The sequence below is a fragment of the Bison bison genome, unplaced genomic scaffold (genome assembly GCF_000754665.1).
Source record: "Bison bison bison isolate TAMUID 2011002044 unplaced genomic scaffold, Bison_UMD1.0 scf7180017864217, whole genome shotgun sequence".
In the NCBI taxonomy this organism is placed as follows: Eukaryota; Metazoa; Chordata; class Mammalia; order Artiodactyla; family Bovidae; genus Bison; species Bison bison.
Window position 1 is genome coordinate 1,438,505 of NW_011494789.1, and position 26,090 is coordinate 1,464,594.

At 40.8% G+C, this 26,090-nt stretch overlaps 1 protein-coding gene across 1 annotated transcript in view; it reads right to left on the bottom strand.

Annotated features, from left to right (window-relative positions):
• LOC104992563 (zinc finger protein 25-like) overlaps nucleotides 1-26,090 on the bottom strand; it is a 61,972-nt gene that overhangs the window by 12,854 nt on the left and 23,028 nt on the right. Inside the window, exons 2-4 of the mRNA XM_010845491.1 lie at nucleotides 14,906-15,127; nucleotides 13,349-13,405; nucleotides 9,045-9,171 (exon numbers count right to left, since the gene is read on the bottom strand). Of these exons, the coding sequence (XP_010843793.1) occupies nucleotides 9,045-9,171; nucleotides 13,349-13,405; nucleotides 14,906-15,127 (406 nt within the window). The remainder of the gene's footprint in view (nucleotides 1-9,044; nucleotides 9,172-13,348; nucleotides 13,406-14,905; nucleotides 15,128-26,090) is intronic.

Below are 26,090 nucleotides of genomic sequence, written 5' to 3' on the forward strand. Positions count from 1 at the left end.
TGTGATGTTGCAGAAGACTCTTGAGAGTCCCTTGGACTGCAAGGAGATCCAACCAGTCCATTCTAAAGGAGATCAGCCCTGGGTGTTCTTTGGAAGGAATGATGCTAAAGCTGAAACTCCAGTACTTTGGCCACCTCATGCAATGAGTTGACTCATTTGAAAAGACTCTGACCCTACAAGGGATTGGGAGTAGGAGGAAAAGGGGACGACAGAGGATGAGATGGCTGGATGGCATCACCAACTCAATGGACGTGAGTTTGAGTGAACTCCTGGAGTTGGTGATGGACAGGGAGTCCTGGCGTACTGCAATTCATGGGGTCGCAAAGAGTCGGAGACAACTGAACTGAACTGAACTGATAATACATTATAATTTACACAGAAACATTCATATATTTTGTGTATATGTGTTACTTTTAAAATTCAGGTATATCATGATAACCGTAGTAATTTTGGTGTCATCGAAATTTTCCACTGTCCATAAAATTTTCCAATCAAGAATAATGGAGTGGGTTTCCATTTCTGATCCCAGGGTACTTTCCCAAACCAGAGATCAAATCCACATCTCTTGAGTCTCCTGCATTGGTAGGTGGACTCTTTACCACTGGGCCCTCTGGGAAGCCCATACTAGGTTTGCTGCTGCTAAGTCGCTTCAGTCGTGTCCAACTCTGTGCGACCCCATAGACAGCAGCCCACCAGGCTCCCCTGACCCTGGGATTCTCCAGACAAGAACACTGGAGTGGGTTGCCATTTCCTTCTCCAAGGCATGAAAGTAAAAAGTGAAAGTGAAGTCGCTCAGTCGTGTCCGAGTGTTTCTAAACTTCAAGATTTAAGTCCCCACAAAGAACACTGTTTAACACTGTTTCACAATGGTCACCTCTAACTGAATCATTTTCAGTCTTATTTCCCCAAGAGTTGTATTGACACCTCAGCTCACGAGTCTTGTTTATAGACTCCTCCTTTAATAAAAATGGATCTTTTCCTTGTTTCAACTTGACAATTACATCTAGTTTTGTAAAACAATAATAACCTATAAATGGGAAATAATTTAGGATTTAGTTCAGCTCCACGTGCTTTAATATACGTGAATGAAGGAAGGAACTGTTACAGGGTGCAGCATACTGACAGTGCTCATTTGACCTGTCCTTTGGAGGGAAACTAAATATCATTTTTTTCAGGATCAAAAAAGAAACTGATCTCATTAAACTCCTGTATCATAATCAGTCTACATATACACAGGTTTAAATAAGACTCTGCAAACAAACTTCTATATCATGGCCTTGATAGTGTAAGAGGAATGGCAGACACCCTGCAACTGGAAACAGGTCAAAAAATAAAGAAAATAAAAAGACACAAAAAGGAATCAGTTAACAGAAAACATGAGGCAGAAGAATGAATAAGTGAGCTGAAAGACAGATTGGTAGAAATCACTGCTGCAGAATAAAGAATGACAAGAAACAAGGATAGGTAAAATAATTTAAAAATTGGGAGGGAGGGTTCACAATTTGCAATTTCAATTACTCTGTTTACATCAAACCCTCCTGTTTCTCATTTATATTACTGTCTCTACTCACAAAATACTTTTGTATTCTCAATACTACCTCACTTCTGATTGCTGAATATGGATGTTTCAATTCAGTTCTGACAGTATCTGCAGATCCCATTGTTCAGGGGTTGAGTCCCACAAAATCACCTCCTCAAACTTTAGATGTCAATTACAAGTCTAGATTGCGACCTGTGACTCAGATCAACTGACTATAAATCAGAGGCCCCATATCCTCACCCTCTGATTTAATTTGCTAGAATTGGAGAAGGCAATGACCCCCCACTCCAGTACTCTTGCCTGGAAAATCCCATGGACAGAGGAGCCTGGTAGGCTGCAGTCCATGGGGTCACTAAGAGTCAGAAATGACTGAGTCGCTTCACTTTCACTTTTCACTTTTATGCACTGGAGAAGGAAATGGCAACCCACTCCAGTGTTCTTGCCTGGAGAATCCCAGGGATGGGGGAACCTGGTGGGCTGCCATCTATGGGGTCACACAGAGTCAGACACGACTGAAGCGACTTAGTAGTAGTAGTAGCTCATAGAACTCCAAAGAACAGTTTCTTACCTTTAATAGATTGCCAGTTTTATCACAAAGCACGCATCTCAGTAACAGTCAGATAAAAAAGCTGCATAGGGCAGACCTTCCAGGCCATCTAAGAGCCTCACCCTACCACCACCTCCAAATGTTCAGCAACAATGAAGTTCTCTGTACCCAGAGTTCAGAAATATTTATGGAGACCTTAACATGTAGGAATAATTGTTATTAGTAATTAAGTCAATCTAAAGCCTCCCCGCCCCCTCCCTGCCTAGAAGTCAAGAGTGTGGGACTAGAAGTCACAACCCTCTAATCATTTGATTGGTATTCCTGGAACAAGCCTACATGCTCAGGTTTTCAAAGTCACCTCTTTAACATGAACTCAAGTGTGGTTGAAAGAGGTATGTTACGAATAACAAAAAGCGTTTGTTATAAATATTGTTTTGAATATTCTGTTATGGAAAACAAAATAATATCAATCTCTCTCTTATCATTTAAGAAACTGCAATCATTTTAGAACTTTGTACCAGAAACACAGATGAAGACTAAGTACTTATTATAAATCACAATATCATACATTACTACTTCTTCTTACTCATCACAATATCATATTCTACTTTTTTTAAACCTTCAGTTTTCCAAATTTGTTTTAATTAACCATTTATTTTTGGTGTGCTGGGTTGTCATTGCTGTGCTCAGGGTTTCTCTAGTTACAGTACATGGGCTTCTCTTTGCAGTAGCTTCTCTTGTTACAGAGAGCACATGATCAAGTACAAGGGCTTCAATACTTGTGGCTCTAAGGCTCTAAAGTGTGGGCTCGGTAGCTGTGTCGAAGGGATCTGTTGCTCAGAGGCAAGTGGAATCTTCCCACGGCAGGAATAGAACTCATGTCCCATACATTGCCAGGCGGATTCTTATCCACTGTACTACCAGGAAAGTCCTACCATACTATACTATTAAGGTAGTACTGATGTAAGAATAGACATGAAAATAAAGACCAAAAATCAGTAATAAATCTAAACATAGAAGAAAAAAAATTGTAAAATATGAAGAAAAAAACATAGCAGTGGGAATTCCTGGGGCAGGTGGCAGGGAGCGGGTGGTGGTCCAGTGGTTAACAATTCACATGCCAATGCAGTCAATCCTGCCAATATCCCCATCTGGGAATATTCCACATGCCTTGGGCAACACAGCCCGAGTACCACAATTACTGAGTCTGCACATAAAAACTACTGAAGCCTGCATGCCCATGAGCAGGTATTCTCCAACAAGAGAAACCACCGCAATGAGAAGCCTGCACACTACAACTAGAGTAGCCTCTGCTCACTGCAACTAGAGAAAGCCCACGCGCAGCAAGAAAAACCCAGCGCAGCCAAAATTACATTTTAAAAAATGATTAATTTTTTGATTGAGTTAGAATTAGATTCTTAGATTTGACAAAAACAAATAAAACAGAAAACAGTTCGGCTGTATGGTATCAAAATAAGAAACTTTTGCACTTCAAAGAGCTCCATGTAGAGAGTGAAAAGACAATTCACAGAATGGGAGAAAATATTTACTAAATATGTAATTGATAAAGAAACGTGTATCCAGAAATTTACTAAAAAAACTTATAAGTTAACAGTAAAAAAGGACAAATGACCCAATCTATAACTGGATAATTGATATGAACAGATATTTTTCCAAGGAACATATACGAACAGGCAGTAAGCAATTAGCACATAAAAGATGCTCAAAGTCAGGGAGATGCAACTCGTAACTATAATGAAACTCTTTCATACCCATTAGGAGGGCTTTAAAAATAAAAGAAAATAATAATCATTAAGGTATATGTGGGAAAATGGGAACTCTGATTCTTTGTCAGTGGGCTGCTAAAAACTTGCCACTGCTTTGGAATAGTGTTTTGGCACTTAAACAGTGTTACTATAGCTCCCAGTGATTTCACTCAAAATATATACAAAGTAGAATGAAAAACTGTGAACACAAAAATGTTTCTACAACTCCTCATAGCAGCATTATTCACAACTGTCAAAGTGGAAACAACCAAAGCTCATTGAGTGGTAAACAAAATATGATATAACCATACAATCAAAGATTACTTAACCAGAAATTGAAGTGGATGATCAGATCAGTCACTCAGTTGTGTCTGACTCTTTGTGACCCCATGAATCGCAGCACGTCAGGCCCCCTGTCCATCACCGGAGTTCACCCAGACTCACATCCATCGAGTCAGTGATGCCATCCAGCCATCTCATCCTCTGTCGTCCCCTTGTCCTCCTGCCCCCAATCCCTCCCAGCATCAGAGTCTTTCCCAATGAGTCAACTCTTCGCATGAGGTGGCCAAAGTACTGGAGTTTCAGCTTTAGCGTCATTTCTTCCAAAGAAATCCCAGGGCTGATCTCCTTCAGAATGGACTGGTTGGATCTCCTTGCAGTCCAAGGGACTCTCAAGAGTCTTCTCCAACACCACAGGTCAAAAGCATCAATTCTTCGGCGCTCAGCCTTCTTCACAGTCCAACTCTCACATCCATACATGACCACAGGAAAAACCATAGCCTTGACTAGACGAACCTTTGTTGGCAAAGTAATGTCTGTGCTTTTGAATATGCTGTCTAGGTTGGTCCTAACTTTCCTTCCAAGGAGTAAGCGTCTTTTTCATGGCTGCAGAAGTGGATGATAGATACATATTATAACTCTGGTAAACTATAAAAAGATCATGCTTAGTGGAAGAAGCCGCAAAAGGCTATATATTTTGTGATTCTATTGATGTGGAACCTCTAGAATAGTCAAATCTCTTAGACACAAAGTAAATTAGTAGTTCCTAGGGGCTGGGGAGCAGAAACGGAGAGTGACTACCAATGGGTACAGAGTTCCTCTTGGGGGTGATGAAAATATAATAAAAAAAAGTAGTGGTGATAGTCCCATATGTCTATGAACATATTAAAAAGTATGTTTTTTTTTGTATAAATTGAATTGTATAAACTAAAAGGATCAATTTTGGGTACATGAATTATACTGCAGTCAAGTTGTTATTTAAAAAAAAAAAAGTTCTGACAAAGAAAACTCCAGGTCCAGATTGCCTCCTTAGTGAATTCTAGTATGAATATTTAAGGAAAAAATGATCCTAATTTTATGGCACTAAGAATAGGAAGAAAAGAAATAGGTAACAGTGAGCAACTATTTAAGTCTTATGACTAATATCATACTTGGATGTCAATAATAAATTATTTCACATTAAGTCCCAGCCAAAGAAACAAGTTAAAAGAAATGAAGATTAGAAAAATATAAAAATATCTTTATTTACAAATGATATTATCTCATATATAAAAGTTTAAGGAGTCTTCAAAACAGCTAGGAGGAGTAACAAGTGAAATATCAAATAGAAACAACAAAAATGAACATAAATTATATTATCTATATAAATCCAGAAAACAATTGAAACTTGAAGTTTGAAAAGTACCATTGTAGCATCAGAAGACTTAAGGGCACAGCTCACAACAAAGATTGAAGATATGTAAGGGAAAACTACAACACATTCCAAAGGAACATTAAAAGCTAAGGAAAAGGAAAGACGTTCACAGATCAGAAAATTCAGTATTAGATGCAAAATTTCCCCCAATTCTTCTACATATTCAATACAATCCTCACATAATACTACTAGGATTTCCAAAAAATATATTTTTTTAAATTTATAGGGAAAGAAACTAACAATCTAAGAAAAAACTAAGAGGACTTATTCTTTCTGATGTGAAAACATACTACAGAGCCAGATTAATTTAAAAAGTGCATGATTCATATTCACATAGGTATTTAGATCAATAAACCAGAATGATATTCAGAAATAAGCCTATGCATATATACACAATTTATTTAAAAAGGTGCCAAGGCAACTAAATAGGGAAAGGATAATCAGTCCATTAAGTAGATATTTGGCTGCAAAGAGAAAGACAAGTAATATTTCACACCATGTACAGAGATGAATGGGAAAAAGTCAAAGACTTAAATGTAAAACCTAAACGAAGGACATTTACAGAAGAAAAATACAGGACAAAATCTGAATGACCTTTGCTTAGGCAATTTATTAAGTAGAGGGATGGGGGGAATGGAACAGAAACTGAAGCAAATGATACACTGAACATCATCACAACATGAAAATATTTTGCCCAATTGTTAGCAAACAAAATGGTCAACCATAGATTAAAAGAAAAAATTTCCAAAAGGTGCATCTTATAAAAGTCATCAAGATTACATAAAGAAGTATATTTTGAATTACTAGACAGAAAACTCAAACAAAACAAATGGTAAGAATCTGAACATACCTTTTTAAAAGCTATGTGAATGGCCAACCAGCATACGAAAGTTGTTCATCATCAAAGAGAAATGAAACCAAGTATATACAACAGACACCCAATAAAAGGATCAAAACTCGTCAGGTTTACAACACAAAATGAGGGTGTAGGCATGGAGCAAGCAGAACTACTATATGTTGCTAATGCCCACATAAATGACACATGTACTTTAAACAAATCTGGCAATTGCTTTTTTTTTTTCCTTCATATACAGGCAGATCTTAAAAGATACTACAGGTGTGGTTCCTGCAATAAAGTGAATATCACAATTGAATCACAAACTGTTTGCCTTCCTAATACATAAGAAAGTTGTTTAAACACAGGGAAGCCTAATTATGTACAGCAGCATTATGTCTAAAAAAATTATATATTCCTTAATTACAAAACACCTTATTGTTAAAATATTATTAACCATCCTCGGAGCATTTTGTGCCTGATAACTTCGCTGCTGGAGGATCCTGTGTCAATGTTGACATCTGCTGAGTATTAATGGTGATGGCTACTAAAGGATGGAATGGTTATGGCAATTTCTTTAAAGACAACAATGAAGCTTGTCACACCAATTAACTCCTGTCAGGATTTCTCCATAAAATGCAACACAAATTAACAGCATTTTTCAATAACCCTAAAATCGCTTTCAAAATTACTGAATCCTCTCAAACCCTGCCAAATCAACCTATGTACCATCACCCAGGCTTTGTTGTTGATTTATGAAGCTCAGGCAAAGAAGATTCAGCACAATGCCTAAGGGCCCTAGAATTTTCAGAATGGCAAATGAGCACTGGCTTCAACTTAAAGTCACCAGCTGCACTAGCCCCTAACAAGAGAGTCAGCGTGTGCTTTGAAGCTAAGCATGGACATCTGTCTACCCATTATCTACCTATGAAAGTCCTGTATGGTATCTTCTTCCAATAGAGAAGTATTTCACCTATTCTGAAACTCTTGTGAAGTGTGGCCACCTGCATTAATCATCTAAGCTATAGTAGATCTTCTGGATAATAACTTCCTGCAGCTTTTTCATCAGCCCTTGCTGTTCCCCCTTACACATTCATCTTATAGAGATGGCTTCCTTCCTTAACCCTCATGAATCAACCTATAGTAGATTCAAACTCTTCTTTTGTAGGTTCCTTGCCTCTCTCAGCCTTCATAGAATTGAAGACACTCAGGACCTTGCCAAGGACTTAATTGAATGTTGTGCGTGGTTTGACCTTCTTTTCAGAACACTAAAATATTCTCCATATCAGCAATCAAGTTATTTCACTTTCTTATCATTCATGTGTTCACTGGAGTTGGCACTTTAATTTTCCCTCAAAATTTTGCATTCATAAGTTGGCCAACTGGTGTAATAGGCCTAGTTTTTTCAGTATTATCTCGCCTTTCAGCATAACTTCCTTACTAATAATTTCTAACTTAATTTAAAGTATCATGTAACTCTTCCTTTCACTTCAACAGCTATAAGCCATTGTATGGTTATTAATTAGCCCAGTTTCAATATTGCTGTGTCTCAGGGAATAGGAGGCCTGCCTGAAGAGACTGGGGAATGGCCAGTCACAGCGGAAATCTGAACACACACAATATTTACTAATGAAGTTCACCATCTCATATGAGTGCAACTCACGGTGCCCCAAAACAATTACAATACAACATCAACAATCACAGATCACCTTACCAAATATAACAGTGAAAGAGTCTGAAATGTTATGAGAATTTCCAAAATGTGACACAGAGACACAGAGTGAGCAAATACGGTTCAAATACCGATATGCAGTCCGACCCAGGGGATTGACACAAACTTCCCATTTGTAAAAAACATTCTCGGCTGGAAAGCCTAATAAAGTAAAGCTAAATAAAACCAGGCATTCCTACAGGTATAATTATTTCATGAGACCCAGGAAACCACCCGAGGGTCTTTTCACAAGGGAATAAAAATATGGCCTCACACGATGTAGATGCAAATATTCATAGCACATTTAGTTATGATTAGCATCAAACTAAAAAGGATCTCAACATCTATAATTAAAAATACACTACTCTTCAATAAAGGGAATAAATACAGATAAAACAACATAAACAGTCACCAAAGAATTATACAAGGAGAAAGAAGTCATACAGGCAGTACATAAAGTATGATTCCATTTATATGAATTTCCAAAAAAGGGAAAAGTAGGGAACATCCCTGGTGGTCAAGTGCCTAAGTCAACACACTCCCAATGCAGGGTGCCCAGGCTTCATCCCTGGTCAGGGAACTAGATACCACATGCAGCAACTAAAGATCCGGTGTGCCACAACTAAGACTTGGCACAATCTTTTAGAAAAAAAAGTGGAGGCGGGGAGAAAGTATTGAAACAAAAAGAGGATCAGTGATTATCAGAAAATAGGTGTCAAGAGAGGACAGAGAACAGCCAAGGAAAACTTTCACATGGCAGAAATAATCTGTATTGTGACTTTGGTGGCACAGCTGTACATATTGTCCAGAATTCATTCTAGTATACACAGAAACCTGTTAAATTTTCTTTTCTGTCAATTACTCCTCAATACAGGTAATTTACTTAAAAAAAAAAGCAGGAACAGAAGATCAACTGCACCCGAGTCAGAGTCCTATAATAAAGTAGGCTCACCCGGTGAGACAAGGTGGCTATAGTTCTCCAGCATCACATCTCTGTACAGGGTCCTCTGAGCAGGATTCACATGCTGCCACTCCTTCCAGGTAAACTCCACACTCATATCCTTGAATGACACTGATGTCTGTGAAGGCACATTTCTCATCAATCTGAAGAATTCAAATTTAGGTGATGTGGAAAATACCTTTGGAACTAATTTCTATCAGTTTATGGTTAAAAATATAAGACAAAAACTGAAAATTTTTTCACATTATCAAAAATAAAAAATATCTAACAGTATACTCTTTATATGCAATGTCCTAGGGAAGCAGGCACGCTTTTGGTTCAACCTCCAAAACCCACACAAATATTATTTTTCTTTTGAAAAGAAGGTTAAAAGAAACATAGTTTATTCAAAGAGTTCTTTTTTCCAAATTATATCCATGACCACAATGCAAGCTTGGGTGAGAGTCTTCACATCAATATTTATGAAGTAGCATTCTCAGACTCAGGTTTAACAGCTGGCCAAAGCATCCCAGGCTCTTTCCATTTGAGCTAAAGTGGAATCAAGTAAAATCAGCTGGGGCTTCCCTGATGGCTCAGTGGTAAACATTCTGCCTGCCAATGCAGGATACTTGAGCTCAATCCCTGAGTCAGAAGATCCCATGGAGAAGGAAGTGACAACCCACTCCAGTGTTCTTGCCTAGAGAATCCCATGGACAGAGAAGCCTGGTAGGCTAAAGCTGATGGGGTCTCTAAGAGTCAAACATGACTCAGCAACTAAAAAACAACAAAATCATCCAACGCATCATCAAATCTTAGAAGAGCTGAAAGAGCCTGCTAACTCATCTGTTTCTGCAACTGCTTCACTAGAGTCCATTTTGAGAGTTATATTTTAAATTATAAGTCAGGCCATGCCCTTTCTTACCTCAAAATTCTCTAAAAAACTAGTAAACAGAGATAAATATTGAATTCATAAATTAGGAGATTCAATATGGTGGAGCTATCACTTCTCCACAAAGAGATTCAATGAAATCACAGGTCTTTTTTTTTTTTTTTAAGAATCACAAGCTAATTCTAATATTTATGTAGACAGGCAAAAAAGTCTAGAATATGAAAAGCATTTTGGAAAAGAACAAAGTTGGACTAATATTACTTGATTTCAAGACATACCACACAGCCACTAATCAAGACAGTGTGTAATATTTAAAAAATGAAACACATAGACCAAAAGGAAAAGCTAAAAACAATATATACAAGCGTACATGCACACACACACACATTTCTTTAATTTAGGTGTCCAGGCAATTCCAGGAAGAAAGTATCTTCTGACAAAAATCATGCTAGCCTAAAAAACTCTATTAGAAAATAATAATAATATAACGTTGATTCATACTTTGTACCACAAATAAATAATTTGAAATGATCACAGACCTCAATGAGTCTGATTTCTGCTTAGATTTTTAGACTCAGAGTGTTAGAGACATTAAAATGGAGGAAGTCCTATTCAGGCATCAGAAGCAGGAGAGCAGGCCTCAGACCTGCTTCTGACCTGCCTGGACACTGCCCGGATTCCATGCGAGCCTGTAAGCACAGCAAGTCAGGCAGCACTCTACATAAGAAAGGGAGTGGGTCTTAGAATCTCTTAAGCCCTCTGGAGTCTAGGAAGTCTTATGATTCACAAGGTGAAACAAACAGCATTGTAAAAGCTAAACCAGAGCTGAATTTTTATGTGCAAACTCATGATAACATCAGGTTTTGGTCTGGGATTATAAGCAGGAGCCCCCAAACCGCAATTTGAAGTCTCAACCATAGGGTGGCTGCACCAACCAGGACCCTTTCCCAACTGGGACTGCAGATTGCTATTAACAAGGGACAGCCCAACACTGTTCAAGTCTGGATGCTGGTTTTCCCACTTTGGTGATGTATACCCTGTTACTTTTGTTAAGTCAAACAGTGTTCTATAAAAAAAAAAAAAACAAAACTGAAATTGTTGCAGATGGTGACTGTAGCCATGAAATTAAAAGACGCTTACTCCTTGGAAGAAAAGTTATGACCAAAGTAGATAGCATATTGAAAAGCAGAGACATTACTTTGCCAACAAAGGTTCCTCTAGTCAAGGCTATGGTTTTTCCAGTGGTCATGTATGGATGTGAGAGTTGGACTGTGAAGAAAGCTGAGCGCCGAAGAATTGATGCTTTTGAACTGTGGTGTTGGAGAAGACTCTTGAGAGTCCCTTGGACTGCAAGGAGATCCAACCAGTCCATTCTGAAGGAGATCAGCCCTGGGATTTCTTTGGAAGGAATGATGCTAAAGCTGAAACTCCAGTACTCTGGCCATCTCATGTGAAGAGTTGACTCATTGGAAAAGACTCTGACGCTGGGAGGGATTCGGGCAGGAGGACAAGGGGATGACAGAGGATGAGATGGCTGGATGGCATCACTGACTCGATGGACGTGAGTCTGGGTGAACTCCGGGAGTTGGTGATGGACAGGGAGGCCTGGCGTGCTGCGATTCATGGGGTCTCAAAGAGACACAACTGAGCGACTGAACTGAACTGAACTGAATGAGTGGTTTAACAATCCTTCATTTTGAAATTGTTTATTTGTGAGTAATGAGTGGTTTATTTTGTTAACAAATTCTTCGAACAAGTGTTGAGTCTGCTGCTGCTGCTGCTGCTAAGTCACTTCAGTCGTGTCCAACTTTGCGGGACCCCATAGACGGCAGCCCACCAGGTGCCCCCTTCCCTGGGATTCTCCAGGCAAGAGTACTGGAGTGGGGTGCTGTTTCCTTCTCCAATGCATGAAAGTGAAAAGTGAAAGTGAAGTCGCTCAGTCATGTCCAACTCCTAGTGACCCCATGGACCGCAGCCTACAAGGCTCCTTCATCCATGGGATTTTCCAGGCAAGAGTACTCTATGTTCCCTCAATTCAGTATTTAGAATATGCTACCAATACAAATGTCCAACCCATCCTCAGACCCTGAAATTCTAGATTTCTGACAGGGCCAATGGGCCACACATTTGGTTGTTTTCTGATCAGCATTCCCTCTATTAAATAAACTTAAATAATACATGAAAACAAAAATTATAGACATAACAAGAGACATAGACATAACAAGAGACATATCAATAACGTTATGAAAATATATTTAAAACAGACAAAAATGTACAATTTTCTGTGAAAATGTAGTAATAAAAAAAAATACCTATGATTTTTTTTAAATAAAGTAACTCAATAATTTACATGGTTTAGTTGCTAAGTCATGTCTGACTCTGACTACCCCATGGACTGTAACCCTCCAGGCTCCTCTGTCTATGGGATTTCCCAGGTAAGAATACTGGAGTGGGTTGCCATTTCCTTCTCCAAGGAATCTTCCCAAACCAGGGATCAAACCTGGGTCTCCTGCATTGCAGGCAGATTCTTTACCAACTGGGACACCAGGGAAGATGTACTTACAAAGTCCAATTTTAGAGGTAAGTTTAAGGAAATATGTGACAGGGAATTTTCTCCTATGAATTAAAGAGAGAAAGGGGTGAGGGACAAGAGAGGGGGGAGGGGAGAACAGAAAAGAGCTGACAGTAAGAGCTCCAATAAGACTAATAATAACTGAGATACCACAGGTGGAGACCTGGTTCAATTCCTGGATTGGGAAGATCCCCTAGAGAAGGGATAGGCTATCTACTCCAGATGTGCACAGTTCCTGGCCATCTGATTTTCTCTTATAGGCCTCTTCCTTCCATCACAGCCTATAATGGGGGCAGGTGAAGGAAACTATCATGTCCTTCAGCCTTTGCAGTAAGGTAGAGAAAGAAAACAAAATTATAGGTTAATCTAATTCATCAATACAACAATAGAAATTCAAACCTGCGTGCTCAGTCACATCCAAATCTTTGCGACCCCATGGACTACAGCCTGCCAGGCTCCTCTGTCCATGGAATTTTCCAGACAAAAATATTGGGGTGGGCTGCCATTTCCTACTCCAGAGGATCTTCTCCACCCAGGGATTGAACCCACATCTCCTTTTCTTCTGCTTTGGCAGGTGGATTCTTTACCACTGAGTCACCTGGGAATCCCCAAAATCCACTTACGCTACCTCTAATAATTGCAGATTAAAGAAAACCAGCTATACCTTTACTTCAATAGATACAAAAAGGTATTCAATATAATTCAGGATATGTTCATGATTCAAGCAAAAGTTTAGCAAACTGATAATAAAAGGGAAATAACTTACATTCATAAAAGATGGGTAACACAAACTGAGAGCAATCTGAAATCGAGTTAAATGCACACCACAAATTGGGGGATGAATAAAGAGCTCACCTCAGATATGTTCATTTTCAGTGGGTCTTGGGAGAGTAGAGGACAGTGACGATTCAGCTGCAGGGGCAGAAAGAAGACAGGGTCAAGACACCTGGCCTGCCACAAAGTTCCTACATTCACCTCCCAATCATGTCGGCAGGCCAGCTGAGGGGTAGCCTCCATACAGCATCCTCTTAGACCTTGAAAAGGGAAGGACCTAGTGGAAGCACCACCTGTCCGTTTTTGAGTTTAAAATTATTACAGGGCTTAAACCTACCACTTCTGACAGTGAAAATTCTGTCTATTGATTTAAAAAGATTTAAATAGGACATCCCTGGTTGCTCAGTGGTAAAGAATCCGCCTGCCAATGCAGGAGACATGGGTTTAATCCCTGATGGGGGAAGAGTCCACATGCTGCAGAGCAACTATGCCGCTGGGCCACAACTATTGAGCCTGTGCTGTGGAGCCCCACAGCCACAATAACTGAAGCCAGTGTACCCTAGAGCCAGTGCTCTGCAACAGGAGAAGCCACCACAATGAGAAGCCTGGCACTGAAACTAGAGTAGCCCCTGCTCTTCCCAACTACAGACAAGCCTGAACAGCACCTAAGACCCAGCACAGCCAAAAATAAATATTAATAAATAAAATAAATGGATTCAATTTTGTCTGTTGATTTCTATTTTGTCTATTGATTTAAATAATACAAACAGAAACCTAACAACAGCTGACTGAAGAACATCAAAGGATAATACTATTTCATTAAAATTCACAGTAGAATACACAACTGTATTCTTTATGTTCTTCAGTTTTCCTAGCAAAATTGTTTACCCACTGAGGTAGAGAATTTACAGGAAGCCAAGTAAAAAAGATGCCGAACTTTAAGGTAATTTAAAAAAAAAATGAGTGAAGTGGGGTGCAGTTTCTCAAAAGGGACTCTTGATAAGTGTCTTCTGATGACAGAACAGTATGAATAACGGTTCAACTCCTGGCTCTGGCATAAGCTTGGTGAACCTAGAGAAGTCAACAGTCCTCTCAAATTCAGGACCACCTCACCAAGCTGAGACTCAGATTTGCTTCTTGTTTTCTGTGTTTAATGCAGAGGGTCACCCCGTTATCACGAGGTAACTGGGAGACTTAAATAAACCACCCAATGAAAAGAACACAGTGTCTTTTAAATACAACAGCTGTTAGCACTTCTTCGGCGGTTACTACCTAGCACTTTGCTAACTCCTACTAATGACGCCACCTCGAATCCTCGGATCAGTCCCATGAAGCAGACATTATCCATAGCCTTCTTTGCAGACGAGTTACCTGACTCTGCTCCACATTAGTTCTCCAGCCCACAATACATGTGGCACAGAGGGAACTGACCAGGTCTCTCTGGTTCCGGAGCAGAGCTGCCCAGCACACCTGTTCACGCTCGGCCAGCGCGACCACCGCTGTCCGCCCAGCGTTCCCGTCATATGCAGGCAAGGCCGGGTATTCGCACCCCACACGGACCAAACCCCTGATCCTAATGGATCTCAGCTCCACCTGCGCTGGAGCCTACCTGAGCCGAATTTGGAACACCGCACCCACCTTCCCAGAGCCAAGGTCCAAGCCAGACTCGGGCACTGCGGGGTCCCGCCTGTGGCAGCCCAAGACTTCCTGCTTCCGCCACAGTAAGGCGGCTCTCACCAAAGCTCGAGGCCGCTCGAGGTCCCGTTGTGATGCCGTGCTCTCGCGCCTGCCGGCAACTGAGAAACTCCAAGAACTTCTCACCGGACCTGCAAAGGCGGACGGGAAGAAAAGGGACCAAGGCTGCACATGCGCAGAAGGAGCCCGCGGAGCCCAGGAGCGCTGTGGGGCGGAGAAAGACTACACTTCCCATCCTCCGCGCGCTCCCTGTGACTCTGAACGGAGCTATCAGGTTCCTGCTGCTGAGTAGGAATATGGGATAAACGTGTGTCCCAGAGTCCTGGTTCTCAGAGGCCCTAGATGGGGTGTGTCTCCACACTGTTGGTGTTAGGCCGTCTCTATACCTGGCTTAGGTGAAGGTTCAAGGACAAAACTGGAAAAGTTCATGGATGAAACCATTCTCCAAATGCTAAATCCTAGAAGTCTAGAGAAAATATTCTCCTAATGGAATACAATTTTCTATCTCTCCATTAGTCAACCTGCTTGCCGTCATGTAGACTTCCTTTGTAAAGGACAAATAGCGTGTTTTTTAAAAAGTGAGTTTACTGGTTTAGTCACAATTGAACAGACTTCTTTTTCATTTCCTGTAATTCTGTAACCAGTTAGGACTACACAGGGCCCTGCTAGATACAAAAGGCTTTCCCTGTCCCCTGAGTTTTTAGCAGGAAAAAGGCATCGCTCTCCAAAGCCTTCCCTGAATTCCAAAGGGCAGATTCTGACAGTTACTAATAGACAAAGGATGCAATGTAAAAGAAATGTGGAGCAGTCAAAAAACAATAGTGAATTATTTTGCTGTACATTGGAAACTAACACAACATTGCAAAGCAACTATACTCCAATAAAAATGGAAAAAAAAAGATTAAAAAAAATAGTGCAGCTAAAAAGTAAGAGACCTTGTTCCTCCTTAAGAGATATACATAATAGCTTATCTTTCAATTCTTATGAAGGAACTAAGGCAGTAACCCAGGTGGAGGATGGCAATTTCAGGTGCAGAAGGTGAGCCCCGAACACCACACTGTTAGCTCACCACCAACCAAAGCAACACAAACTGTGCCTTTTACCTGAACTTTGCCTATAAAAACTCTTCCCCCCAAAATAATACAGAGGATTAAGTCTGTAGCACATGAGCCACCAGTTCTCCTCCTTTAGCCTTTACAGTAAAACTGCTCCGAATCCCAGTGTTTCGGTTTTTTTGGCTTCAGTATTCAGCAGGCACAGGAATTTGTATTTGGCAGTGATTTACTACAAAAAATTCCTTGAACTCCAAATTCTAAATCTAAATATCACTCTTTTGTTGTTGTTGTTCAGTCGCTAAGTTGTGCCCGACTCTTTGTGACCCCGTGGACTGCAGCACACCACACTTCTCTGTCCTCCACTATTTCCCAGAGTTTGCTCAAATTCATGTCCATTGAGTTGGTAATGCCATCCAACCATCTCACCCTCTGTTGGCCCCTTCTCCTCTTGCCTTCAGTCTTGCCCAGCATCAGGGTCTTTTCCACTGAGTCAGTTCTTCACATTAAATGGCCAAAGTATTGGAGCTTCAGCTTCAGCATCAGTCCTTCCAATGAATATTCAGGGTTGATTTCCTTTAGGATTGACTGGTTTAATCTCCTTGAAGTCTGAGGGACTCTCAAGAGACTCCAACACCACAATACGAAAGCATCAGTTCTTCTGTGCTCAGTGTTCTTTATGGTCCAACTCTCACATCTATAGATGACTACTGGAAAACCCATAGCTTTGACTAGACAAATCTTAGTTGGTAAAGTGATGTTTCTGCTTTTTAATATGCTGTCTAGGTTTGTCATAGTTTTTCTCCCAAGGAGCAAGTGTCTTTTAATTTCATGGCTGCAGTTACTGTCCACAATGATTTTGGAGACCAAGAAAATAAAGTCTGTCGCTACTTGCATTGTTTCCCCATCTTTTTGCCATGAAGTGATGGGACCAGATGCCAATATCTTAGTTTTTTGAATGCTGAGTTTTAAGCCAACTTTTTCACTCTCCTCTTTCACCATCATCAAGAGGCTCTTTAGTTCCTCTTTCGCTTTCTGCCATAATGATGGTGTCATCTGCATATCTGAGTTTGTTGATATTTCTCCTGGAAATCTTGATTCTAGCTTGTGATTCATCCAGCCCAGCATTTCTCATGATGTACTCTGCATGTAAGTTAAATAAGCAGGGTGAAAATACATACCCTTGAAGTACTCCTTTCCCAATATTGAACCAGTCCATTGTTCCATGTGCGTTTCTCACTGTTGCTTCTTGACCCGCATACAGGTTTCTTAGGAGGCAGTTAAGGTGGTCTGGTATTCCCATCGCTTTAAGAATTTTCCACAGTTTGTTATGGTACTGAGTTGGCCCAAAGGCAAGAGATGCCAATTTGAGCAGGCACTGAAGATTCCCCAGTGAACATGCCCAAGAAAGGTGGAAATGATAAAATATCTAATCTGTGTAAACATTTAGAAACAAACTACTAACAAGAATTGGCATAACCAATGGGGAAAAGTAAAAGCTAACAGAAAACGATACAAATGAAAACAAATAGACAATCAAGGAGGAGCAAAGAGAATAAGAAAGGTGATAAAGTGATTTTACACTAGGAGACTCATAAGGAAAGAGAAATGTAAAATTGTAATATAGTTCAGCAATGTAAATCCCAAGTTTATGTAACCAAAAATTGCAAAGTAAATATTTAGTATAATGGGAGTAAGGAAGAAGGAAAGCTAAATAGAGATTTATAATAAAATGGAATCAACAGGTAATGTCTAAAATGAAGAAGTCAAGAGGCACCACTTTAAACTATTATCAAAATGATGTTTAAAGATAAATACAAGAAAACACAGCTAAAAAGATTGAAGGTGCTTAGTTATTTCTGTAGAACAAGAGAAAGAAGGGAGAGAAAGTGTGGGGCTATAGACTGTGATTTTTGTTGTGTTATTTAATTACACTGGATTAAACATTTTAAAATTTTAATTGGAGGATAATTGCTTTACAGTGTTATGTTAGTTTCTGCTGTACAACAGGGTAAATCAGCTATAAGTATACATATATCCCCTCCCTCTCAGTTCAGTTCAGTTCAGTTCAGTCGCTCAGTCGTGTCCGACTCTTTGCGACCCCGTGAATCGCAGCACGCCAGGCCTCCCTGTCCATCACCAACTCCCGGAGTTCACTCAGACTCATGTCCATCGAGTCAGTGATGCCATCCAGCCATCTCATCCTCTGGTGTCCCCTTCTCCTCCTGCCCCCAATCCCTCCCAGCATCAGAGTCTTTTCCAATGAGTCAACTCTTCGCATGAGGTGGCCAAAGTACTGGAGTTTCAGCTTCAGCATCATTCCCTCCAAAGAAATCCCAGGGCTGATCTCCTTCAGAATGGACTGGTTGGATGTCCTCCCTCTAGAGCCTCCCTAATACTCCCCTCCATCCCACCCCTCTAGGTCATTTCAGAGCATCAAGCTGAGCTCCCTGTGTTACACAGCTGGTTCCCACTAGCTATCTATATTACACATGCTGGTGAATATATTTGGGGCTTTCCAGGTGGTTCATTGCAATAGAGCCTGCCACTGCAGTAGACATGGGTTCAATCCCTGGGTCGGGAAGATCCTCTGGAGAAGGAAACTGCAACCCACTCCAGTATTCTTGCCTGGAAAGCCCCATGGACAGAGGAACCTAGTGGGCTACAGCCAATGGTGTCACAAAAGAGTTAGTCACGACTTAATGACTAAAACAACAACAACAAAGTGTATATTATGTCAATACCACTCTCTCAATTTGCTCTACCCTCTCCTTCCCACGATGTGTCCACAAATCTGTTCTCTACATCTGCATCTCTATTCCTGTCCCGCAAATAGGTTCATCAGTACCATTTTTCCAGAGTCCATATGTGTTAGTTAATATGTGACATTTGTTTTTCTCTGACTTACTTCACTCTGTATGACAGAATCTAGATTCATCCACATCACGACAACTGACTCAATTTTGTTCCTTTTTATGGCTGAGAATTACACTGGATTTCAAAATTGTGGTCCATGTCTTCTGATTTAAAATTTAATGATCTATTTTAAATTTAAAATCTATTTTAAAATTTAAACTTAAAAATTACAGTGCTCTTTTTTAAAGAAAATGAAAAAAGTTTTATAATCACCAGCAGGTGGCACTATTTTCCCTCAGTGTGAGACTTTTCTTCCAAATCCTGTCACCTCTGCTTTTTCCTCACTCATTTGATTATATTAAATTGTGTAGCTTTTCCTCACAAGAACTAAGAAGCCCAAGCTGATTGGTCTTTACTGAGAAAATTGTTTGTTTACATTGTTTGCTTAGTCGTTCAGTCGTGTCAGACTCTTTTGCAACCCCATGGACTGTAGCCTGCTAAATTCCTCTGTCCACGGGGATTCTCCAGGTAAAAATACTGGAGTGGGTTGCCATGTCCTCCTCCAGGGGATCTTCCCAACCCAGGGTCGAACCCAGGTCTCCCACACTGCAGGCAGATTCTTTACGGTTTGAGCCACCAGAGAAGGCTAATATAAATTTTAGGCAATCACAAATATTTCCAAAGTGATTACATTAAACTGAATTTTCACATTTTCTTTTTCTTTTGTAAAGCAGAGGTGAATTCACCAAACTCTTCTCTTTTAAAAAAAGTTTTTATTTAATTTTTTATTTTTGGCTGTCCTGGGTCTTTGTCTCTGCTCAGGCTTTTTTCTAGTTGCGGCAATCAGACTTCTCATGGCAGGGGCTTCCCTTGTTGTGGAACACTAGTCTAGCATGTTCAGGCTTCAGTAGTTGTGGCATGTAGGCTCAGAACTTGCAGCTCCCGGGCTCTAGAGCACAGGCTTAATAGTTGTAGTGTGAGGACCTAGTTGCTCTTCGGCATGGGGGATCTTCCCAGACCAGGGATGTAACCTGAGCCTTCTATACTAGCAGGTGGATTCTTTACCACTGAGCCACCACGAAAGTCCAACTCTTCTCTTATTCATAAATCTTGGCCATCAAAGAAAACCAGCAAAATTTTCACAGAACCGTTTATTTGTTTAGCCCATCAACAGTGGAGCCTGGCGGGCTATAGTCCGTGGGATCGCAGAGTCGGACACAACTGAGGGACTAGCATACCACTTAACCTTCAAGTTTGTGAAAAACTATCAAATTTAAGGGTGACATTAAATATTAATTTTATCTAACTCCATCTCCTACTGCTATATAACACTGGAGAAAATAGATCTTTGTGCTTTGTTCTTTCTTTATGGGTTTAGGTTAGGACAAGATTAGGGTTAGGGTCAGGGTCCTCCATATTTCTTTCTTTTTACTGCCCCTGTGAGGCAGTTATGCGTTCTCTGTTATCAAAAATCAGCAACATCTCCCCTATAAAGAGAAGTAACGTGTATGGTGGACTATGTAATGATAAAGGGCTTTGTAAATAAAAGTCACCACAATGTCTGTAACAAACAGAATATTGAGATTTTTTTTTCTTCTTCTTCTTCTGATATTGGATAACTTGGTATTGGTTAAATGGTGGAAGTATTTTTTAAATAATTTACTTATTTTTGACACACACACACTTGTTTGTTTATTTTTGGCTGTCCTAGGTCTTCGTTGCTGCAGGCAGGCTTTCTCTGGTTGCAGAGAGTGAGGGTTACTCTCTAGTTTCAGTGCATGGGCTTCTCACTGTGGTGGCTTCTCTTGTTGCAGAGCACAGGCTCTATTGTTGCATCACGCGCCTCAGTAGTTGCAACTTGCTGATTCTAGCGTTCTTGGGTTTCGGTAGCTGTGGTACAGGGGCTGGTGAGCTGTGGTTGGTGGGCCCTCGAGTGTACAAGCTTCAGTAGCTACAGCACCCAGGCTTAGTAGTTGTGGCACACGGGCTCAGTTGCTCTGGGGCATGTGGGATCTTCCTGAACCAGGGATTGAAGCCGTGACTTCTGCACTGACAGGTAGATTCTTAACTACTGGGCTACCAGGGAACTCCAGTGGTGGAAGCATTTTTGTCTCAGCTTTAAAATGAGACTTGTAAATGATGAGACTGAGGCTGAAAATGAATTAGCTATGAGTAGAATGACAAAGACGGAGAAAGCAATGGCACCCCACTCCAGTACTCTTGCTTGGAAAATCCCATGGATGGAGGAGCCTGGTAGGCTGCAGTCCGACGGGGTCGAGAAGAGTCAGACACAACTGAGCGACTTTACTTCACTTTTCACTTTCATGCATTGGAAAAGGAATTGGCAACCCACTCCAGTGTTCTTGCCTGGAGAATCCCAGGGACGGGGAGCCTGGTGGGCTGCCGTCTATGGGGTCGCACAGAGTTGGACACAACTGAAGTGACTTAGCAGCAGCAGCAGCAGCAGAATGACAAAGAATAGAAAAGTATGGGACAAGTAACCTTACTGCCATCTTCACGCCTCACAAATAAGCAAGCTGAAACAGGGCTCTTTACCCTCAGTTTCTCAGGACTGTTTCTTTATCTGTAAAAAGGACACTATAATATTGATAACACACATGCCTGAAGCCACAACCCTTAGACCTGGAGAAATCTTGATTTCCTGTCCATTTTTAACATTTGTAATTTTAACCCACAGCTTTCACAATCCCCTTAAATTGGCACACAGTAAACAGCTTCTAGAAAAAAAAGGACTTAATAAAATAAAAACTTTATCCAGTGATTCAAGAGTCAAGTCATTATATGAAAATAGAAGGGCAGGGGACTTCCCTGGAAGTCTAGTCGTTAACACTCCAGGTTTCCACTGTAGAGGATGAGAGTGGAGGGGGCACACAGGTTTGAACCCTGGCAATGGCACCCCACTCCAGTACTCTAGCCTGGAAAATCCCATGGACAGAGGAGCCTGGTAGGCTGCAGTCCACGGGGTCGCTAAGAGTCAGACACAACTGAGCGACTTTACTTTCACTTTTCACTTTCATGCATTGGAAAAGGAAATGGCAACCCACTCCAGTGTTCTTGCCTGGAGAATCCCAGGGATGGCAGAGCCTGGTGGGCTGCCGTCTATGGGGTCACACAGAGTCGGACACGACTGAAGTGACTTAGCAGCAGCAGCAGAGGAACTAAGAGCCCACGTGCCATACTGCATTGCCAAAATAATTAAATAAATAAAATTGAAAAATAAAAGGGGGGGGGGGATACGATGAACAATTCTTTTAAAAAAAGGAAATATAAGGGCATTCTTTGTGCCACTAAAGGAAATTGAGGAAACTTGGCTCCATGACACGATGTTAAGAAACAGAACTTCGCACTTTTCCCAGACAATGATCCTGTCATTGACTGGGATCTACACATAAAACTTCCCTGCTCCCAACAGTGGGTCTGATCCGTAGAATCACTCGGTTTCTTCCACAGTCATTGGGTGGGATTCCTAATCGCCCCTTGGGTGGGATTACTAATCAGTCCCTTAACATGTTTATATTTATTCATTTTAAAAAGCGCTTGTCAATCCTACTCTGTGCAGACACTCTGCTCTGTGATTTCTTGAGACATGAAAAAAGGAGAGAGTATGGATTTGCTTTCCATGGGAGTAAGGACAACAGGTGGTGCTAGTGGTAAAGAACCTGCTTGCCAATGCAGAGGACACAAGAGACGCTGGTTCGATCTCTGGGTTTGGAAGATGCCCTGGAGGAGGGCATGGCAACCCATTCCAGTATTCTTGCCTGGAGAATCCCATGGATGGAGAAGGCTGGCAGGCTACAGTCCATAGGGTTACAAAGAGTCAGACACAACCAAAATGACTTAGCCCACATAGGGACAACAGAAAGGGATTTTAGAAAGTGACATTAAGCTACCTTGCTTCAGTGTCTGACTCTTTGTGACCCCATGGACGGTAATCCTCCAGGCTCCTCTGTCCATGGAGTTCTCCAGGCAAGAACCCACTGGAGTGGGTTGCCATGCTCTCCCCAGGGGATCTTCCTGACTCAGAGATCAAACCGGAGTCTCTTATGTCTCCTGTATTGGGAGGCATGTTTCTTACAATGAACATAGGAGAACAATCTGGGGTTTCTACCAGTATCATCTAACACAGAGCACAGTTTTTCACACCAGCCAGGTCTGCTCAATTAGTATTTCCTTCTTTTTGTATCTTTTGCCCTACAAAATTAAATCTTAAAACTTGTCTTGGTAATACCAGTATTATGAAGTTAAAATAAATTTGACAGACGTTCTTTCTTTGAACACATGTTGATTGAGTACCTACTATGTGTGAGGTATTGTTCTGTGTGCTAGGGTTACAGCAGTGAAGGAGGCAGGTAGCATGACTCAGCAGGAGCTCCTATTCTGATGAGGGGAGACAATTAATCAACTAATAATTAAATTGGAGAAGGAAATGGCAACGCACTCCAGTATTCTTGCCCGGGAAATGCCATGGACAGAGGAGCTTGGCTGGCTATAGTCCATGGGGTCGTAAAAGAGTCAGACATGATTTAGTGACTAAACAACCACAACAAAATAATTAAGCTAACAAGAAATTTTCAGATAGTGGTAAGAGAGTGGAGATATCTATGACTGCACTGCTACCTGTGGAGTTTGGTGGACATCAAAGGCTGAGATCTGAAGGATAGATAGATAATGAGATAGATGGAAACTGCTTTCTGGGCATAGTGAACTGATGGTATAAACACCTAATGTGCAACCAAGCCTGAAGCTCAGATAGACCTTTGTAAGCAGAACAGGCTCACAGAGGTGAGAGTGGGAAGATAAACTGGCAGGAAAGTAGGTAGCAACCAGGCAGTGCAAGATTTAGCATTTTGGATATATGTACATGTAAAGACAAAAACAAGTATATCATAAGTGTTGCTCAGTGCACAGCAATGTAACATACATATGAATTTCAGCATTGTTAAAACATTTTTAAGGTGCCTTCAAATTAATAAACTATAGTACTTTAAATGTGTTGCAGAAAGTTATATGTAAATAGCATGTTTTAAGTAATTTTAAAGGAACTGTAGTTTAATCTGTATTTGTTCAATCTTTTCTGAAGTAAACTATCACTTCCATTTTATTGTTACTAGAATGAAACTCAAATGTAAGGAGAATGGTACTTTGTCAGGTGAGTAGATTATTTTAAAAGTAATTCAGTTCAGTTCAGTACAGTTCAGTCGCTCAGTCGTGTCCAACTCTTTGCGACCCCATGAATCGCAGCACGCCAGACCTCCCTGTCCATCACCATCTCCCGGAATTCACCCAGACTCACGTCCATCGAGTCAGTGATGCCATCCAGCCATCTCATCCTCTGTCTTCCCCTTTTCCTCCTGCCCCCAATCCCTCCCAGCATCAGAGTCTTTTCTAATGAGTCAACTCTTTGCATGAGGTGGTCAAAGTACTGGAGTTTCAGCTTCAGCATCATTCCTTCCAAAGAACACCCAGGGCTGATCTCCTTCAGAATGAACTGGTTGGATCTCCTTGCAGTCCAAGGGACTCTCAAGAGTCTTCTCCAACATTAGAGCACCTAAAAGACAAAGTCTAAATTTTTGAAACTAAAATTTAAATCAAATAAAATTAAATGCTCAGAAAAACTTTCCAAGCTCACTTTAAGCTGCAAAAATAATTCCTTATAATGACTCAGTAGCTATTTAAATTTGCTCTTGGTCAAAATATTTGTATGCTCAGTATTAGGAGAAGTAATAGACTTATTTCTTTAAAAATAGGTGTAAGTTAGAATGACTAGTCTAGAACAAGGAGCAAAAATTTGTAAGAAATCTGGGAATCTTATTTTTCCGTACATTTCTTTTCAGTTACACTCCCAGGCCAGAAGCCATAGGAAAAAAATATGCCATGAGCTGGGAAAAATTAAATCATTTCTAGACGAATTTTAGAGAGTTGACCATGTGGAAAATACAGTGATGAGGTCAATATCAACTTTTACCAGTTACCTGGTATTTAATTATTTGCAAATAACAAGAAGCTGGGCATGATTTTGCTTTGTTAATGCACTGTAACACTAAAATATAATTGCTAGTACAGAATACTGCATATTTTAAGTGTGAGATTAACACGAAGGCTAGTCTAGTTTGAAACAAAGAAGAAGGAGGCCCACAAGATATGCAGGAATTTGATAAGCAGCTTAGGAATTCATGAGTTTATAGGTTTAACATCCTTTTGCCTACAACTTGGAAGCTCTAGGAGCAATGTAGAGAGGCTGCTATGGAGGTCACAGGACTTGTTCTGTTTTGTGACCTTCTTGTGCAGAGACTTGGTTCCTTTGAACAAGAATCCTCTCTTTTCTGAACTTCAGATCTGACACTCCAGGATTTTTATTTTTCATTTTATTATATCATATTATTTTATTATTTAAACCCTTCTCTCATATCACCTTCAATCAGTTCAGTTGCTCAGTCATGTCCAACTCTTTGTGACCCCATGAACCTCAGCAGGGCAGGCCTCCCTGTCCATCACCAACTCTCGGAGTCCACCCAAACCCATGTCCATTGAGTCGGTGATGCCATCCAACCATCTTATCCTCTGTCATCCCCTTCTGCTCCTGCCCTCAATCTTTCCCAGCATCAGGGTCTTTTCCAATGAGTCAGCTCTTTGCATCAGGTGGCCAAAGTATTGGAGTTTCAGCTTCAACATCAGTCCTTCCAATAAACACCGAGGACTGATCTCCTTTAAGATGGACTGATTGGATCTCCTTGCAGCCCAAGGGACTCTCAAGAGTCTTCTCCAGCACCACAGTTCAAAAGCATCAATTCTTTGGTGCTCAGTTTTCTTTATAGTCCAACTCTCACATCCATGTATGACTACTGGAAAAACCATAGCCTGAAAATTATGACCAACCTAGACAGCATATTAAAAAGCAGAGACATTACTTTGTCAACAACGGTCCATCTAGTCAAGGTTAGATCCATCTCGTCTCCAGATCCAACTCCATCAGGGAGTTGGTGATGGACAGGGAGGCCTAGTGTACTGTGGTTCATGGGGTCACAAAGAGCTGGACACGACTAAGTGACTGAACGGAACTGAACAAACTAGACGGACCTCTGTTGGCAAAGTAAGTTCTCGGATTTTTAATATGCTGTCTAGGTTGGTCATAACTTTCCTGCCAAGGAGTAAGCATCTTTTAATTTCATGGCTGCAATCACCATCTGCAGTGATTTTGG